Source organism: Lepisma saccharinum, chromosome 29 (assembly GCF_977018435.1).
Source record: "Lepisma saccharinum chromosome 29, izLepSacc3.1, whole genome shotgun sequence".
Classification (NCBI taxonomy): domain Eukaryota; kingdom Metazoa; phylum Arthropoda; class Insecta; order Zygentoma; family Lepismatidae; genus Lepisma; species Lepisma saccharinum.
The window spans coordinates 16,715,032-16,735,871 of NC_139257.1; the positions used below are offsets into that span (position 1 = coordinate 16,715,032).

The 20,840-nt window shown below is 37.6% G+C and overlaps 1 protein-coding gene across 1 annotated transcript; it reads right to left on the reverse strand.

Moving 5' to 3' along the window:
* Positions 1-527: 527 nt before the first annotated feature.
* On the reverse strand, positions 528-19,922 carry LOC145981264 (arylalkylamine N-acetyltransferase 1-like). The gene is made up of 2 exons (XM_083114419.1): positions 19,838-19,922; positions 528-2,397 (listed from the first exon to the last, which is right to left on the reverse strand). The coding sequence occupies exon 2, from the start codon at positions 2,384-2,386 to the stop codon at positions 1,700-1,702; it is 687 nt and encodes a 228-aa protein (XP_082970545.1). The 5' UTR covers positions 2,387-2,397; positions 19,838-19,922; the 3' UTR covers positions 528-1,699.
* Between the last annotated feature and the right edge of the window lie 918 nt (positions 19,923-20,840).

Here is a 20,840-nt window from a genome sequence, read left to right on the forward strand (position 1 = left end):
TCTTTGCCAGGCCAGTTGCTTTCATTACAAAATTTAGCGATCTTAACTACGTGCTAGATAATGAATACATGCTTTTATATCTCGATTTTCATACCATTTTTTACCTATTAATGTAATAATAGCAATACTATATTAATTTCATATTTTTAATTAATATTATTTCAATTTAATATAATTATAATAATAATTATTATTATTATCATGATTATTATTATATCCGAGTCACTTAGTTCGGACATCCCCAGATACATTTCCAAATACGTGCCTGCGACTCGAAAATCCCGGATTTCAGTCGAAGAAAATTCAACTGATCGCTGATTCGCTGTTTCCCAGCCGTCAGTTTAGTTGCGTTCAGTTATAACCCCCATGGAGGCCTGCAAATCAAACTTTGCCATTTGTCTACCAAGATCTTGTTATGTCACATGCGTTTTGGTAAATTGACAACACATTCTACAATTCATAATACATTCACAAACTATTAAGCAATATACTGGGTCGCACTATTTTATGAAAGTATATTGAGGATAACGAAAACTTCGTAGTGAACTATGACTTTTTGAGCAGAGGTTTGATCTTCAGGAAGGCAAGTTGAATGTTCTTGAAATCCAGGTCAGATACAGAGAACAAGAAAAAGTGTTCAAAAGATTAACGTTCAGCACGTGTATTCGTAGGAGACCAAATTACATTCTCTGCATAGTCACAACATAAAGTTATTTAACTACAGTTCTAACATGTGTCATGATACAATAACCAGAAGGCTAATACTGCCACAAAACGTCTCTTATTTTAGGAATAACCTACGAAACACTACAATAATATTCACAAATATACTACGAGAGTTATTGCCTTCATAAACATATTATTTTATAGAACATATTCGTCTTTCTTTGTGCATCAAATCAAAGTTTATAAATTGAGTCAAATCCATGGATACAAATAACCAAATATACATCTAACTTTGAAATGAAAATAACTTATTTAGATGGATAAATTATTTCCCTTTCAGTTTCTGACTTGACTAAGTTTGGCAAATGGGTTTTATCTCTTTATATTACTCAGCATGTATGTGCGAGTCAACAGTAATATTTTATCCTCAGCACAAAATTGACTGATATTGCAAAATAATCTTGTGTGTGTTAGGTGAATATCTTCCACACAGTGTATATTGTAAAACATCCTCCACCAAACAACCTTAATCTAGTTTCTTTTTGTCCTTTGATATTATCGAAGATGTATAAACACACAACTGACGTCACAACAAACAGTGTATCTTTTATATGAAATATACCAACATTGGATGTCCACTATTGGCAGTGTGTCATTATATCAAATTATAATAATTGGTCAATAGAATAAAACATGTGATAAAATTGAGATTTTGTGTTTCGGATAACACAACTTTAAATAAAATACTTTTAAATATATTTTTCTATATGCCCTGAAAATTAACCACGAGAAATTACATTTACGAAATAGGAAATTTAGTTTTAATAATTTATTATTATAAAGTCAGTTATTTTGAAATATCAGATCCATTGTTGAAATTTGGGAATGCAGAGAGGTTTATAGAATTCATTGTATTTACACAAATGCACATTTTAAATAATACTGATTGGTATAAGTTGATGAATGAGATAGCACTAACGTTAGTAAGATCTTATTCTTACGAATCAGGTTGAAGTGCATTGTGAAACACAACTTAGATAATCTTCTTGGCTACCAGAATGCTGCTTTTGTGGGGAGATGTGCGTGTTGTAAACGGTTCACCGTCGAAAATGAAGTCATCGTGACTCGCCTCGGCAAGGACATCCATTCTCAGCGCTGCAGCGATCTTCTGCGAGTACTGGGAAGTGAATATTGCATTGACGACGGTGATTCCAAGCTCCCTGGCTACGTCGAACGAAGCCTCCGTGAGCATGACGCCAATGCCACGACCTCGAAACTCCTTGTCGACCATGATGAACATCACCTCGAGGGTCTTATCGACGCCATACTTTCCAAAGATGTCGCTGAGGGAGTCGACGTTTATCATGTAATCCATGAGCGCCTTGGCGGACGGGTCCTTGCACTCTCTCTCCATGAACACTTCGAAGAAACTCTCCCCTGGGTTCGCTTTCGACTGGATCTTGTTGAACGCTGCTCCTGCAATCTTTCCTGTGGATTCGTCTATTGCCAACAGCGACACTCCGTCCTCGAACACCTGAAGGCACATCTGGTTGATGTCTTTTCTACCACCTTCTTTTTCAACAAGCTTCACGGCTTTCGAAACGCTCGCGTCCGTGTAGAATGATCTCTCCACAAGTTCCAGGGCATCGCGATAGTCTGCCTTCTTCAGCAGCCGAATCAAAGTTCCTTTTTCTTTAGTCCAAACCTCCTTCTTCAACATGTTTAGATGACCTGGAAAGCAAAGAAACGACATAAATATTTCATAACTTACAATTTACATTTGGCTATTTTTGCCCAACATACGCGTACATACAAAAATCCAGCCAGCAAAATTCGATAAATACCGTCATAAATATAATTCTTATAATATTACATATTTTTTTTCATTCTAATCGCAATATAATTTTTATTAGTTAGTATCAGATATGCAAAAACTGTATGTACTTAATAATACATGTATTACCAGTATGTACATTGGGATCCACTAGTATTGCTCGGCAAATTGCCCATGGCTATTTTCATTAATTATCTTTTACATCCAATATGTTTTTAAGCGATGGGTTTTTATGTATGTGACTGTTTTCAAATTGTAAATGTATAATCACTTCTTGTGTAAAAGAAAAAGAAAGAAATGTTATAGCATACTGTTTTGTTGGGTAGCAACCAGTTGTAACAAACAAGTTAAAAGAGATAACAAAAAAGTTTGTGAGTAGTTCGAATCACTTCAAATCGAGCATAAACTAATGTATTCATTTAGTGCAAATAACAAGTATATTCACCAGAGAACGGTGTTGTGATTTTGAACTATTTACATTACTCTTATTTCATAATTTGCTGTGAATTAGACTTCTGTGAATTTAATGTCAACAACAAGCTGGAACAATTATTATTTTCAAGACCATATTCTACATTTAGTTGTAATTAGTAAGGTGAAATGCCGAAGGGAAAACGCTGAACGAAATTTGTAATTTATTAAAAATAATTTACTCTGAATATATTTTTAGTTTATTCGTTGTACGGGAACCAGACTTAAAACACCAACTCAATCAATCAATCAATCGAAATAGAGCTCTTCAGAGGAGTTCATTTAAATAAAACTGAAAACAGCTTTTTGGAGTTACAAGAATAAAAAAAGGATATCTTCAAGAAATTTTATAATTCTATCAAGAACTGATAATTTGGGTGCCTTTGTTGGAAATAGTTCAGACAATGTTAACCAATCTATGAGTTCAAGATATAATGCAAGTAATGCTACTAATTTTTGGAAATTTCCGACGAAATAGAAATCAGATGTTTCCCAGGAATTTTTACAATACTGGCAGGTTTTACCTTAATAACAATAGAAATATCCCGAATGAGAATTCTAGACAAGATAATGGTCTTAATTTTAGGCAGCTTAACTACAGATTTTCTAGGAATCGTTACTTTAATAGTTACAGATCTTTGTTTCCCTCTGTTTACGAAAACTGTCCACCACAAAATCGAGATGTGCCAGTGGTGAGTTATACAATGAGGAATCAGCCCAGCAATATGCAAAGTAATATAATGACGAGTACATCTAATACTGGTGTAAATCCTAATTTGACTCAAAATCCAACTTCTGGTGTTCAGTCTTTACAATTTAATGATGCTAGGCAACAGCAGTTGGAAAGGCAGTCTACTTTAAATTAAAGTGGCAGTCGGAAGAGCCTCTTTCTCTGCACTACCTACAAGAGGCACAAGGAAGAGTCAAATGATTTATTTAATGTTTGTGATGCTATGCAGTTTTCGAATGAAAATGCATTAAGTAACTTGCAAATAATTTTTTTGTTAGAATGGTTTGAGGAAGAACCTGACTGGGTTATTAACGATGAAGATATTCCTGTACCTTTAACAGAAGTTCCAATTGAACATGGAATTATATGTCAATTGCCTATCATTTGTATAATAGAGTGTGGTAGCCAAGCAAATGTTATGAATTATGAGGTTTGGTGTAAGATATCATCATGTATTGGTAATCGTACGTTGGACAAGGTGGATGACATTAGATAATGTGGATTTATTGGAAATAAAAAGGTCAAAATTGTCGGTTGTAAGACGATAAATATTTAGATTGACAGCGAATACTTTCCAATGGAATTTTTCATTTTAAAAGAACTTACTGCAGACATTATTTCTTACGAAGGTACAAAGCAATTGTGGATTTTAGGAATCAGAATATAAGTTTAGTAACTTCTAGAACGATAAGTGTTGAATCTGACAAGCTTGTATCTGGTGTGAAGCATGATACTGACATAACGGAGAATGAATTCCAGTCATGTAGTATGTTAAAATATGTACATATGTTAGATATTGAAGCAAATTATATGCCTTCTCAGAGGGATATTCACGAGAAAGTATTTGCAATTGAAGATATTGGTGATTCACAGAAACGTGATTTATTTTCACTCTTATGGAATTATCACGAACAATTATCTGCCAAGGTAGAACCATATAAGATACAGTTAGACAGTGATGTACCTATTGCTACGGAACCTTATCCTATACCAATTTCTAGGAGAAAGAATTTAGAAGAAGATCTCGCCAAATGGGAAAGTTGGGGTATCATATATCAAGAATCTTCCCCATATTTAAATCCTCTACACATTGTGCCAAAACAAGGTGGTTTATGGAGACCAGTAGTGGATTTTAGAAATTTGAATAAGCATGTCATCAGTCCTCAAGTTAGAGTTGAACCAATTCATGAAATGTTACAACAATTTTTGGGATCAAAATATTTCTCTTCTATTGATTTATCGTGTGGCTATTTCCAGATCCCATTAACTACAGACTCACATCTTTATACTGCTTTCTCATATCGTGGTAGACAATATTTATTTCGATATCTTCCCTTCGGCATATGATCTGCTGTGCCCATTTTTCAAGACAGGATGAACAAAAGTTTCACGAGAGAATTCAACAACTTTGTTGTTTGCTAGTTAGACGATCTCTTGATCTTTAGTAAAACTTGGCAGGAGCATTTAACACACCTGGAAGCTGTTCTGCAAAAATGTCCATCAAGTTTTCAAAGTGCAAATTTGCTTCTAAAGAAATTGCTTTTCTTGGACGTTTCTGGAAATGAAATTAAGGTAGATAGTAGCAAGAATTCTGCTATAATAAATTTTCCAACACCAAATAACAAAAGATCACTTCGAAAATTCTTGGGTTTAGTCAACTGGAGAAGAAAATTCGTGAATAAATTTGCAGAAGTTGCCCATCCACTTTATGAACTTCTAAAGTCGAATATTCTCTGGACGTGGAAGGAAGTGCATGTAGAAGCTTTTGAATGGTTACGTGATTTGGTTATATCTCCAGAAGCTTTAGCACAGCCTAATTTTTCTAAACCTTTTAACATAAATGTAGATGGTTCAAAGAAAGGTATTGGAGGGGTTTTATGGCAAAATGGAGAGACACCAGAAGATAAACCCAGGATTATTCAATATGCAAGTAGAGTTTTTCGTGGTAATTAGTTATCTTACAGTACACATGAAATCGAATGTTTAGCAATTATTTTTGTTTTTGAGAAATGTTATATTTATGTAGTCGGAACTAAAATTAATTTGTTCACAGATCACAAAACTCTTTCTTGGCTTGAGTCAGCAAGAACTTTAAATCCACGTTTAAATAGATGGTGTTTAAAACTGCAAGGTTTTGATTATGATATCCACCATGTTTCGGGAGTAAACAATCAAGCGGCTGACACATTAAGTCGATATCCCGATACTACTACAGGAAATATTTCCTTATCCGTGTTGTTTATTAATAACTTAATATTGGATATTATTGAAGAAGATAGTACTTTGGAGTTCTGGAAGTAGCTCTAACATCGTGACGCATATTGTAGAGCTATAATTCAGAAGATTGAGAACGGATATCTTTCCTAGTCTTGTAAGACTCAGTATGCTTTCCAAGATAGCATTTTATTTTTAAAATGTGTTTCTGAAGATAATTGGAGATTAGTTGTGCCAGTTTCATTAATACCGAAAATCTTACATAAACTGCATGATTTGCAAGGACATTTTGGATATAGAAAGGTTTTTTCAGTAAATGTAAGAAATTATATTATTGGCCAAAGATGAACTTCAGTATTAAACAGTATTTAAATAATTGTTTAACTTGCGCCGGAAATAAACAAGCTGTTTTGAAAAATGAAAAGGATTATTTACACGTTTATTCTACAAGTCCACATTATTTGATTTCAGTTGATTTGATAGGACCACTTCCAAAATCTCAAGGTTACACATTTATATTAACTGTAATAGATGTAATGTCTAAGTTTCTTATGGCATATCCTTTAAGGAAAGCAACATCTAGAGAAGTAATTAATAAATTTAAACTGCAATATTTTTATCATTATCCTGTATGTAATAGTCTACTTTTACTGTATGTGATAGTCAAGTCACAAGAATGGAAAACTTTTGTGGTAGAATTTAAAATAAGGCATATCACAACTTCAGTTTATTCTCCGTTTGCCAATCCTATTGAACGATACAACAAGGAGTTAATTAGATTATTAAGACTGTACATAAGCAAAAATCATGAACATTGGTCAAAATACTTAAGTTTAGTTTTAGGACTATTAAATAACTCCGTATCTGAAGTAACGGGACACACTCCAAATGAATTATTTTTGCATTACGAAATAAGAGATCCTGTTTTAAACCAAATTGATTGGCCTGAGACATTGAAAGCAGTTCCTTGGAAATATAAATGTTTAATTGCCAAATCTCGTTTGAAGGAAAAATACAAAATTAAGCCTAAGGAAACTAGTGATAGATACACAAGGATAGAGACAAATGATATAGTATTACTCAAAAACCATGGACAAAGCTGTGCTGAGTGTAAACGAATACACAAATTTGTGTACTTGTGGCTTGGTCCATATTTAGTTAAAGAAGCTAATGGTAACTGTTGTGAACTGTTATCGTTGGATGGAAAGGGAAACTGTACAAACACATAATGTATCCAATTTAAAGAAATTCAATTGTAGTCAGGAAAGAAAGGACGAATTATGAAAACTAAAGTATTTCAAAAGATTTCAATATCCTTTTATTAAGAAATGTTAATATGTTTTAAATAATTATGATATGTTTTCAATATTTTCTGTGTTAATTAATGACAATATGTATGTCATGAGAAAGTTTGTTTCTTTGTAATTTTTCATGTTATCTAAAAATTTTAAAACCAATGTTCTAAAATTTTTCTCCGAAGGAGGGATAATGTTGTGACTGTTTTCAAATTGTAAAATGTATAATCACTTCTTGTGTAAGAGAAAAAGAAAGAAATGTTATAGCATACTGTTTTGTTGCGTAGCAACCAGTTGTAACAAACAAGTGAAAAGAGATAACAAAAAAGTTTGTGAGTAGTTCGAATCACTTCAAATCGAGCATAAACTAATGTATTCATTTAGTGCAAATAACAAGTATATTCACCAGAGAACGGTGTTGTGATTTTGAACTATTTACATTACTCTTATTTCATAATTTGCTGTGAAGTAGACTTCAGTGAATTTAATGTCAACAACAAGCTGGAACAATTATTATTTTTAAGACCATATTCTACATTTAGTTGTAATTAGTAAGGTGAAATGCCGAAGGGTAAACGCTGAACGAAATTTGTAATTTATTAAAAATAATTTACTCTGAATATATTTTTAGTTTATTCGTTGTAGGGGAACCAGACTTAAAACACCAACTCAATCAATCAATCAATCGAAATAGAGCTCTTCAGAGGAGTTCATTTAAATAAAACTGAAAACAGCACTTTTGGAGTTACAAGAATATGCGTTCTTACACTTAATATTGTAGGCAATTTTTGTCTGGCGGGAAAAATTAGAGCAAAAGATCAAGAATCGTTACGATTTTTTGCTTCATTCAAGCTGATTTCGACGTTTTGTCTGTTTACGCCACTTTTCCATGGAATATTCAAACTCTTGCCACTAGAGGTCAGCGTTGTTTGTGCGGGTGTAGTGAAAACCGCTGTTCCGAGAGCGTTATGCATCGTGCTAAAATGGGCCGATAATTTCGTGCAAATTTTACCTAATTGACGAGTGATGTTTGTTATTCCTGATTGAGTATCGTTGTCCCGATATTGTGAAGCTTGAAGGATACCTGGTACCTCAAGAGTGCGGGAAGTCCATTGTGCGAGGTGTTAAGGTATGCGTTTTAGAACTCTACAGAATTTAAGGTTGGCCATCTTGTTTTACGCGTAATTTTCTAGGGGTAGAAGACAGTGTGTTTTTACGACTCCATAAAAAGACATTATCGTATTAATCTATTCAAACATATGATGACGAAAATTTTCTTCTGGTGTTAACATTTGTGCAATAAGTGGCAATGTATACAGAAAAAAATATCCATAACTATTTTGGTTCTATTTCTTCCCCGTGATTTTATATTGATTGATTGACTTGTATAAATTTATTCGCTTTTCTGCCGCTTGTGGCTAATCGTGAAGATAAGGATGAAAGGTGATAACTGATAAGTAACCTCTGACGCTTATCCTCGTTAGAAAGTGAACATTTTTACATGAGTTATGAATATTATATTGTATATGGACGTTTTCTGTGTCACGATATCTAGTGACATGTGAAACGCAGTTCGATATAAATTATTTTTGTTTATTGATTCATTGAATGTTCAAATATAAAAGTGTGAGGTTTGATTTTATTTTGTGGATAAATTCGTATCCGAGCCAGACGTCGGGAGTTGGGAGATTTTTCCTGATTGACAGCCGAACTGTCATTGCGGCTCGGAACATGACATATTTGCACCAACACGGAGAAAAGGAAGGATTATTTTCGTCGGGACCGGGCTAGGAGTCGCAGCGGGTGGGCGAACCCATTCTTCACGGATGACCAGGAAAATCAGTTGGAGCCCAAGCCTGCAAAGATCGAGGACGCGCTTGGTGACCGCGTTTCAAGACAATGGACAGAGGTCATTTCCATCTCCTCGGAAACCGAAGTCAAGCCACTTTAGCGTGTTTCTCAACGGACAAATTCGAAAGTGATATAAAAACAAGAGTACTACGAGTCCAGACACAGTTTTTACCCGGATTTCATAGAGAGAGCATCTACGCGCTACACTCTCGCGTGATTATTGATTTGTGTCCGTGGACTTCGTTTTCTTACGTACCGTGAGCGAATTGCAGATAGAGAGTTACCAGTGTGCGCCTTATTTTGGTGAAGTATTACGCGGTGATTTGTTTTTGCCAAGCGTGAAATACATAATAATGGGCGGCTAAAGGAGGTGGCCGCGGTGGCTCAGTCGGTAACGCGTCTGACTACCATGCTCAAGGTCCCGGGTTCGATCCCCGGCCGGTTCAAATCCGGGAACTTTTCTAACGGTGGAAGCGGCCCCGGCGCCTACCCAGCGTCGAATAACATGGGTACCTGGGGGAAACCCTGGGGGGTAAAGGCGGTCAGGGGCGTGATGCTGATCACATCACCCCCACTCACGACCGGATCAAGAAAGTGTGGGGCGTTACCCTGACACCCCCTATACGCCTTCATGGCGTGGTGCTATGCACAGGGGAACACTTTACCTTTTACCTTTACCTTTATGGGAGGCTAAAGGAGATAGAGAAGGGAGTCCGTCGACTTCCCTGACGCCTGCAACGATGCATCGCCATCTTCCGATGAAGCCAGCCAGCTAACGCAAGAAAACGACACCAAAGCCAAACACTGCCCAAAGCCCGAAGGACGTTTCCAGATCGACGTCCAACCGAAGCCCGTTACCAGAGAGAGAGAGAGAGAGAGAGAAGGACGACTGCAGATCGTCGTCATGTTCAGATGTTCTAATTTAATTGTCTGCATTCAGAGTTAGAAGCTCCATTTCATTACTTTAACTTTTAGTGTAAATTGTCAAAGTGTGCTCCATTTTTGTGTAACCGACCGCCACGTCGCGCCATTTAATTTGTCAATAGTTGACTGATGAGTAATTTTAAATTGTGTAAAGCGTATTTTATATTGCAAGGTCGTGCACGTGAAGTAGTATTATTTATTGCATAGTGGTTATTGATGTAATTTTTGCTCGCGCCGACGATAGATTTGTGTATTCCGGCAGCTGGAGCCGATTAAGTTTTGCATAACTATGTAATGGTATTTGTTCTCGTTGGACAAGAGAGGCTTATGTGTATTACCCCCGTCTGAGAAACTTGTTAAATGTCGTGCTTACGACTGGATGCATACTTTCATTCGAACGAAAGATTTAACCACGCCGACCCAATTGTCTTAGATAACCGCTTTCCGAGGGCTGGCACATAAATTAATTTAAAAGAGCACAGGAGCTGGCAGACAAATACCCTAAATTCACATAAAGGTTTGAAACTAAAAAGGAATGATATGTTAATGAGATCCATGATTTGTATCTATCCTTCACATGTAAAAATACCTCAGATGTGTGAAAGAGAGAGAGAGTGAATGAGTGAGAGATTGAGGAGGCTATGTAAACAGTTAATGATTGCAATATTTTTTTGTTGTTACAATATATATTCACTTTTTACCGTTCGTCAGTGTTGTTATTTGATGTATTTCAGGTATCTGATATTATGCTATTAGTGAGTTATGATTGCTCGAATCTACATATCCAAGGTAAACAAAACAGTGTAACATTTCAAGGTACTTATCTCCGCCTCGCTATAGTACGACAATAAACGACCGTCTCAGTACCGAACTTGAAAACCTGGACCGTAAGAGTCACGACCGGTTTCCCGTACACATAGCGACGTTTGGCCCCGTGCCGGGGTATGAATGACACGTCATTTCGGGGACCGTGAGTGCACTCGTTACATCTGTTCATTTTAGGTCGTGTCATGGTGAAGTATTGTAGGTATCTCTCTTACCTTAGGCGAAGCAGTCCAGCATAAATTAACACTTCACTCAAAAGCACCCGATCAGGGTTGACAATGTAATTTACTCCTTACGTTTTTACGTAAGTTACGTGTAATTTACTGCTAATTTACTTCGCGTAGAAAACCAGTTTTTTATGCAGATGTAAAAACTAATTTTCTTTCGTAAATTAGTAATATAAAAACTACTTTCATTATATTGCATTTTAACATTTAGTTCTCTTACAAATTTCAGCATAAAATCATTATTTTCTGAAGATTGTTTATACAGCCACCTCACACCTTCATCCACACTAAGAAATTTTTTATTATTATTATTTATTATTTCCATAGGGTTACAATTAAGCCATACAACATTTCATTTTGAACAAAATTAATACAAATAGTGACTTGATGCCCTATATAGTAAAAAAAAATATGCAAAGATACATGTAAGGAAAATGTGATGAATTTACATTAGTATATATAGTGTTCTATAGTAGCAATGAAATAAAGAAAGTTTGAGAGTTATACACATTTAGAAGAAAAGAAAGTGTAAAGGTGTGTGGGTTTGGATATGAGTGTGTATGGAATTGCTGTTCGAAGTACAGGGATGAAAATTTTAAAATATATGTGTGTGGGTGGGGAATGGTGTGGAGGGGGGTAAGCACTGAAAATAATATTACTGGAGTTAGAATTGATAGACATGTGGACGTAGAAGACGACAGAACTGCACTTGGCTGGTACTGAGTTTGATCTTCGTCGGGAGTGAATTCCAGGTTACCGCTGCTAAGTACGAGAAAGACTTCTGACCAAATCTGCTTTTGTTGGATTTGGGGATTACAAGGTCTCTATGTAAGGACGATCTGGTGTTTCGGGTGCTGAACTCTGAGCGGAGCTTAATCCTATGATGCAATGGAGATGATTTGTTATGTATGCTATGGAATACCTTATTCAAGTAGATGTAATGTATTCTCGAAGTGACTGTAGGTATATTGTAAATCTTGCGCAATTGTTTTGGATAGTTTCAAGTTTCTTCAGATGAGTTATGTTACCGCCAAAAATAAGACTAGCACCATACTCGAATACGGGACGAATAAATGAAAGGTAGAAATGTCTACTCAGATTTCTATTGAGATATTTACGAATTTTTCGAAATATGTAAATATGGTGATAAATTCTACGAATATAGTTATTTATTTGATAATTAAAATTTAGCTGAGGGTCGATAATGATTCCGAGATATGTTAAATGATTGCTCAAAGGTACTCTGGCGTCATTAAGGGTAATATCTATCGTGTTAGCAGGGATTCCCTTACCGGTGTGAAGCACCATGGCCTTCGTCTTTGCAACGTTAAGTTTCAGGTTGTTCATGTTGTACCACGTTAATACTTTGGGGAATGAGTTTTCCATTTTCTCCTTTACATCCTGGTACGTATCTCCAACATGGACGAGAAGGCAGTCATCTGCGTACAGAGTAATCGACAAATCAGAATTTATTAGTGTGATATCGTCAATAAATAGGTTGAATAATTTTGGGCCAAGTATAGAGCCTTGTGGAATGCCTGCAGACACTGACTGCTCGGTGGAAAGTGAACATCCTACTTTCGTTGAGATTTTTCTATTTGCGAGAAAACTTTCCATCCAGAGAATTGTTTTGCTATTGAAACCAAATCTGTTCTTTAATTTTTCTATTAGCAAATTGTGATCAACGGTATCGAAGGCTTTGCATACGTCCAGGGAAATTAATCCAACTAGGGAATTGCTTTTTTTGTCCAGTGTCTCGCGCCATTCATTAATTAAACTAAGTAATAATAATTCCGAGGATACATCCTTCCTGAATCCATACTGTCGATCAGACATCAGATTGTTGGCTTCCAGGAAAGTTGTCAGTTGCTTCTCTATTAATTTTTCCATAACTCGGCTTAATGTTGGGGTTAAGGAAATCGGCCTGTAGTTACACGCTAGGGTAGGAGATCCAGATTTGTGAATTGGAGTTATTATAGAGTGCTTCCAGCTCGTTGGAAATTGGCCACGTTTGAAGGACGTGTTTATTATGTCGGCGAGGGGCTCCGCTATAAGTGGGGCCAACACCACCAGAACGTTGTTGGGAATGCCGTCCGAACCTCCTGCCTTTTTCACGTTTAATTTATTAAGAATTACCAAAACTTCATCGACCGTAACAGATTTTAATGAGAACTCTTCAATTTGTTGGACAACAGCTGAATTGGGGTCTTTTCTTAGAATATTTATGTTCGAATTGCGAGGATTAACGTGCGCCGATGCTTTGCATATATTAGAAAAATGAATATTTAAATAATGAGCTATGTCGGACGGGCTCGTTAAGAGGACATTGTCGACGAGAAAATGGTCACTCATGTCCTCATAGACAGTTCGTGTGACTGTGTGCAAGTGAGGGTTCGAGGAATAAATGTGGTCGATTAACGATTCGGATGTCCACGTAATTCTTGTAGGCAGAGTAACGAGTTGTTTGTGTCCTAGGACTGATAACGTTTCCATTAATGTATCTGAGTCTTTGTCATCTTTCAGCAAATTTACGTTCATATCTCCAAGGAATATTGATAGATGGCTCGGTGGTAAGCTACTGATCATCCTTTGCAAGATTGCGCACGCTTTTCCAACCGATCCGCTAGGAGGTCTATATCCGCAACCTACGATAACACTTTTATTTGTTTTTGGGCACGAGACTCGCACCCATAGTCCTTCAAGGTCACTTTCATTGACCGAAATTACGTTAGAGGCAAGAAGGTTGTTCTTAACGAAAATAGCGGTACCGCCTCCCCGGGTGTCTCGGTCGTTTCTAAAGAGATGGAAATTTGGAATTCTGTATGGAGGGTCAGGAATAGATGATTGCAGCCATGTTTCGCTCAATGCGATTACATCGAATTTTGTTATTTCGGATGCGGAGAATTCCGTGAATTTGTTGTCGAGGGACTGAACGTTGAGGTGGCAGACGTGAATGTGGCCTTCCCCCTCCGCGAGCTGGACGTCCGGCAGGGTAGGATACAACTTCAAAAGCACTTGCTTTAAACCTGTCGGCCCCTTGAAATGTGGGTCAGCGGTCGGGGAGGGGGTGTCTTCGAGGCTAGCTACTTGGAGTGGAAAATCAGCCATTTCTTGCAGATGCGAATGACCTGGCTGTGACTGCAAGTGTTGCAAACTCAGTATCAGCTATGGCGCAATTCGTAAACTGTCTTCGTGTTGTTTGTTCAGTGCATCTGGGGGGATCGGGGAAGATAAGTACGGACTTGTGGGGTGAGTTTGTAAAAGTAGGGGGTGTTAAAAATTTGAGATCCTGAGAGTGAAATTTAGACATTTGTATATATGAGGTAGATGATATGAAAGAATAAATAGCTACTTAAAATTATTTGAATGAGATTGAAAAAGTACTTTCAATTCTTACAATGAAAATTTAAATTTAAAAAATATGAAAAACAAAAGAGAGAAAAAAAGAAATAAAATCAAATAAAAATAAAAACACTTGAGAATGACACAAACTAAAAGGCGGTTGAATAGCAATGTTCCCAGCAAACGATCACTGTGTTTTGTGTTAGAGGCGACCTAGTTCATCAAAAGTTGTGACGTAGTGCCTGACATTGTTTCTTTTAACCACAATGCGGCCATCGAATGTCCACACACACTTCATACCGAATTTCTCGATTGCTCCCCTGTAGAGCTGCAATCTGGAGAAGCACAAATCTTCTTTGATAGAGATTCTACTACCTTTAAGCTTTTTCTTGGAGTTAAAAACTCTGGCCCGGGAATGATAGTTTGTAAATTTAACAATGATTGGTCTGATCTTACCTTCAGATTCGGCCCCTATCCTGTGACTCCTGCATATTTCAGATGGCTCCAATTTCACTGCTAGCTGTTCCTCAAATAGAGAGAGAGCAACATTATCTGTGTTTTCATTCGGGTTCTCCGGAATTCCGAATATCCGGATACTGTTCCGCCTCTGATACTGCTCCAGATCCACTACCTTTTCTTCTAATTTCACCAGCTGATTCTTGACCTCTTGGTTTTCTTCATTCTTCCTCCTAAGCTCTTCCTCGAACTGGTGAACTTTCTCTGTGTTAAAGTCGAGGAGATCTTGTAGACGAGCCACCACTGCTTTGGTGATTGAGTCTATGAGGCAATCCTTGATCATCGATAGAATGTCAGGGGATTGCACCACTGAATTCACCTCCTCCGTCACTTGTTTCAGTAAGTTCGGGGGAAAACACTCCTTGACGGCAAGGGACGGGCTGCCTGCCGATGCCTGCTTCTTCGGAGGAGCCATATTGAATGCACAACACTGCCAATTCACACAATTGTTCTTTCTCATATTTTAAAATATTTAGAAACCATTTGATGTATACGTCTTGCACTAGCACGTGTGTACATGTATATATAACACGTAACATAACGATTAACGACAATTTGTTTGAATTGGATTTTAAATTTTTAGTAGCAGCTTCAAATTTCTTTCTCATACGTATTATACACTTGCATAGACTAATTATGATGTGAATGTCAATATGGCAAGAATTTACAATACCGGACCCTTCTGTAATTTCTATGCTACTGCTTATAATCAAGAAATAATTAGTCGTGATGATTTATCTGAGGTTAACATGTTGGGGTGAGGTCTAGAAATTGTTAATTAACTTGTAGAAGTTGTAAAATAAGCTTTTATATTCTCGCAATGATTCTCCGTAACAAGTATTTGTTGATATGAACAATTGACGTTCGCAATTAGTTACGTTGTCTACCGCGTTGCCACACTGTTGATTTCATACTTGGAGAGCATGGATCGTGTAAGAAAATATTTTTTTCTGGATACCTAGCAAAATATATGTTTAGCAAGAGTTGCCTTCAAACAGGATCGGACCGTACCTTAGAATTCTTTCGCCTAGCCGGCAAGCTCTATGATCCCACGTAGAAATGCGTCGAGGAAGACGAAGAAGACGATAGTGACAGTGACAATCACGATGTAGAAGAGCATGTGAAATGTGGACTGATTTGATTACAGGTAAGTTTGTCAACAATTCATCGATCGTAAAATTGCAGGATACGAAAATGTCGTCTTCGATGAAGAACGTTTGCCGTTAAAGTGCCACGAAAATAAGATATTTTATCGGTTCGTTATCACAATTAGCGCAAAAAACTATTCACAGAAAGCCCCACTGCCCATTCTCGGTAAGGTTAGGTTAGGCAAGCACAGTTAAAATTTGGGATTGTAGTAACGTCAGGAATATATATTTCGATCCTTAAGTATTCGAAACGCAAAATCTTGCAATAAATATTGAGCAATCGTGCATTGTCGATTGCGATCACGGACCCCATTATTTTGCAATTTCTACGAGTGACCCCCAAATTTTAACTTCAAATTTGTGATTAGGAGGCCTCAGTTAGTGAGTATGTGAAATATTACAAAAATTGGGGAGGGGTCCGGTATTTTTAAGCCTATTTTGTGTTCTGCCACTGTCAACTGCAATACAAAAAAACATATTCTCTTTTAATTTTTAGGTTTGATTCTAGTTTTTTACGTACTTCACGTTTTCTACGTATTTTACGTGTAATTTACTTGTCATGTAGACAGCCTTTTATTTACGCGTAATTGCATAACTTTGCACCCGATAAGACAAACATCAGGCGATTTATAAGTTGTTAGATTTGGAGTGTTACGTTCGACATAATTCTCAGCGTTTCTGTTAGGTTAGAAATGATAGGCTTGATGGTGTTATCATTTGCACATGTTTTTCGCCATTTGAATGTGCGTACAACCGGTTTTTACGAATAGAAACTGTGAAAGTACTCGAACGATAGGAGGCTTTGGGGTCGTTGACCCACTGTACTCCCTAGAGAATTACGTTGTCTCGCTTTTATGAACACCGCCATGCTTTACGCAATATAAAATTATTTCCAGCGTAAGTAACAACCTGCCACCTCAGAGTACTTTCGGCACTTTTTATTAGTCAAAATCGGTTGTATGTAGTCTACACTGTTCAAAATCGCTGCAACCGAATTGCGCAAACCTTAGATCCAAGATTGCGCACAAATCTCACTGACCTGTTTTGTGCACAGATTTTGATCGTTGCCACTTTGACAGCTTTAAAGTTTGTGCTCAAAACTGTTTTTTTTTCTTTAGACAAGAAGAGAGAAAGAAATTAGAAATAAAATAGTAAATCATACCAATTTACTCAAACTCAAAAGTTAGGAAAGGTTAGTGTAAGTATACAGACACACACACATTAACAAACACAACAGAAGTGAGAACGCCTTGAGAACATTTCACATCTGACAACATAGCCTCATTTTTTTGTGCGCAATCCTGTACATTGTGACAGCTTGTCAACGGCTTATCAGATACCACTAGAAAAATCGGAAAATAGATAAAGAACACGTGGAAGAGATACCACTCCTAACTCAACATAAACTTCCAAAATTGCTGTCAGCGTCGCACAACAATCCTAATCTAACGACGTAAAATTATAAACACGAGAAAATCTAACGATGATTTTTCACTTGTATTTTGGTTTCATGAGATTTCTGTCCTTCACGTTTATTTCCTTTTACAATATATTTTGAAACTGCAGGCAACGTCCCGTCTGCTGCCCTTGTGAAAAAATTTAGGGGTGTGTTGAGGCATTTTTTTGGTGGTGGGACTGTGTGGATAAATTACTGTATGCTTTTACCTTTGCGTTGCTTTGCCAGGAATAGGCCTTTCGTATCATACCAGTTTATATTCTCAGATAAGCGTCAAATAGCTTGACAACTTACGTCACAAATATAAAACAATAAACGAAATGACCTTCCCGTTCCCCCAACTCCCACGCACACATTATGAGCGTATGCTGAGCCGGTCTCTGTGACGAACTGTTCATGGTAACGCTCTACGATGCCAGAGGAACCAGATTCGAGCCCTGGGTAGGCATGAATTAACCATTGTTTCATCACCACCGCGAATAATCATACAGATGGAACAGCGACGTAAGGTAAACGAAATTGTGTGAGAGAAGAGTTGAGTATAGAAAGAAAGGAGATAGGAACTTAGGTAAACAAGGTGGGCAGTCTAGAAAGAGAGATAGAGAGGGAGCGATAAAGGAATACAAAGAAAGAGAATTAGAGTAAGATAGAGAGAGAGAGAGAGAGAGAGAAGGGTAGAAAGAAAGAGAGATAGATGAAGAAGAAGATGGGGCAAAAATTGGGAAAGAGTGAGTAAAAAAAAATCAGCACCCACAAACGCAGAAACACAGTCCATTCTAACCTAATGCAATTCCTTGGCGACGTCACTGGACTGCAGCTCTATATGTATTTACAAGTGCGCGAAGTGTTTGCTCATAATGCAAGTCCCTTTTTCAAAAGTTTAACAGTACTAAATTAAGGTAAGTTGAGTGTGAGGGGGGCATTAAGTTACATAGAATTTAGAAATATCATACAAATAGTATATCTTTTAAAAAATCGTTTGAAGTGTTAATTGACTGCTACTGAAATCATCCCTTACTACACACTCCATACTAATTTTGATGATACAGATATTTATATTGCACAATAGGAAATGCGCAATATTCAATCATAGTCCTATAGTACATTCAACCAACGGCAGAAGCAATGGAACTTCCCTTAGTTCCCAAAACTTGGGAGCTGTTGACCTTTGACGTAGATGTGGAAGGAATATTGATGATGACATCAAAGTCACAGATTTCTGTCTAACCGGGAGACCACAACACGAGCAGCGATTTTACAGATAAAGAAGCTCCCCTGTGAAAGAACTTTCTAAAGTCTACAGAATAGAATCTTCCAAATACTTGCTCCTACTTAGACATCTTCTTATAAATAACATGAATGTAATAGCTGCTTGTTCATTTTCTTGGAATTTATCTTTCACCAAAGTTGTGAGCAAAATTATATCTGCTGTCTACATTTTCACTCTTCACTGCAGACAATTTAGACAAAATTGTTTTACCTAATGCCAAGGGGGCTGATGGCAGTTCCAGGGAGGGCTCAAACCCCTTGGCCCCTGCCTGGCTACGGGCCTGGTTGTATATAAGGGGAAGGGGGATCACGAAGTAGCTCACCCCGTGCCTCCACATATGCAAGTCCGGGCCTGTCTTTCGCTTGCTATTTATTTTTACCATTGGCGACGCTAAAGGAGGGCCACGGGTCCATGCCTTACCAGAAAAATTGTTAGTTTCCATATTCCGCCTACCTCAAATTTTAGGAAAAAAATTACGACCATACCATTGTTACAATATAAAATATTTCGTATGAACTTTTTGAATTTCTGAGAATTTTACTGTACCCTCACCAACTACCCCCCCCCCCATTTAACGCATTCAAAAAATTTTCTGGTGACACTACTACGCTCTCACTTTTTATTTCTCTTTATCTCCCCGCCGTCTCTTTGTGTCGGTGTGTGGGTGTGATTCTAAACTACAAATTACTAGTAATCATATTTTTAAAACGTTTTATATCTGTTTGGGTGGGAAGAAGACTGCGTTCAATATTGAATTAAAAATAATAAGCTCTGTAATATTATGCACAAGGGATGATTCATGTTATAGAGATTGACTGTTCCAATCATACTGCACGAACAGTGACATTTCAAGATCGATTCTTTAAAATCTTGAAAAATATAAAGTATGTCGGCGAAATTGCCTGAGTCATTACGTGTCATGCCCACGGCGGTCAACAGCACCTCGGTGGCAGTTTATGGAACTTTAGTAAATTCTTACAAGTTAGAGTTACAAAACAATGCTGCCTAGGAAGGATCTTCATAAACGTTGCTAATCAGAGGCAAAGGAAAACGAACGTAAAACCTTACCTTTTCGTTAGCTCGTGAAGACGTTCGAATGGCTAACGCACAAGGAGAGTCTTGGAATGTGCATGCGTGCTCACACACTGCAACGTCTGTGCAGTATGCATGCAAAGCTGGGCTGGGAGTGGGGGGAAAGCAGGCCAGCGTCCTTGTCAGAAAGGGGGTATTAAACAATAGACTGTCTCTTCGATAACAACCGTCATAATGTCATGGTATCACAAGCTCTTCGGTATGGGCTTTATTTATCTATCGGTAGCTAGAGGGGGGCGGAGAGGCATTCGAGCACGACCTCGCAACACCCCTTGACAGAGGTGCCCACAGGAGGGAATCGTGACGCACCTGTGTCATGGGAATTTTTTGGGGTGACAAAATTTTATAATTTAGCTACCAATTCTGTACATCTTTACACAAAAATAGGGGGAAGTCGTTTCGTTTGATTGACTTGTTATTGATTTTTAGTTATGGTTATTAGTTTTTCTACCTACCTGTGGGTGATCGTGGGTATGGGGTTTACAAGCCTTTAGAATCGGTTTGGAAAGAGGGGGGAAGGGACGTGCTGTTCGCATTAATACATGGTTGAGCACACGCAGGCCCGTAGTTAGCTAGAATTGATCTCCGGGGGCGGAGCTTTGTAAACCAAGTCCATTTCTCAAAAGTTTAACAATGTTAAATGAAGATAAATTATTTGTGTGTGTGTGTGGGAGGGGGATCAATAAGTTAATATAAAATTTAGAAATATCACATAATTAGTACATTTTCTATAAAAGGTAAAAAAAGGTAAAGTGCTCCCCTGTGCATAGCACCACGCCATGAAAGCGTATAGGGGGTGTGGGGGTAACGCCCCATATTTTCTTGATCCGGTCGTGAGTGGTGGTGATGTGATCAGCATCACACCCCTGACCGACTTTACCCCCCAGGGTTTCCCCCTGGTACCCATGTTATTCGACGCTGGGTGGGCGCCGGGGCCACTTCCAACGTTCTATAGGTAGGGTATATTCTAAAACATCTC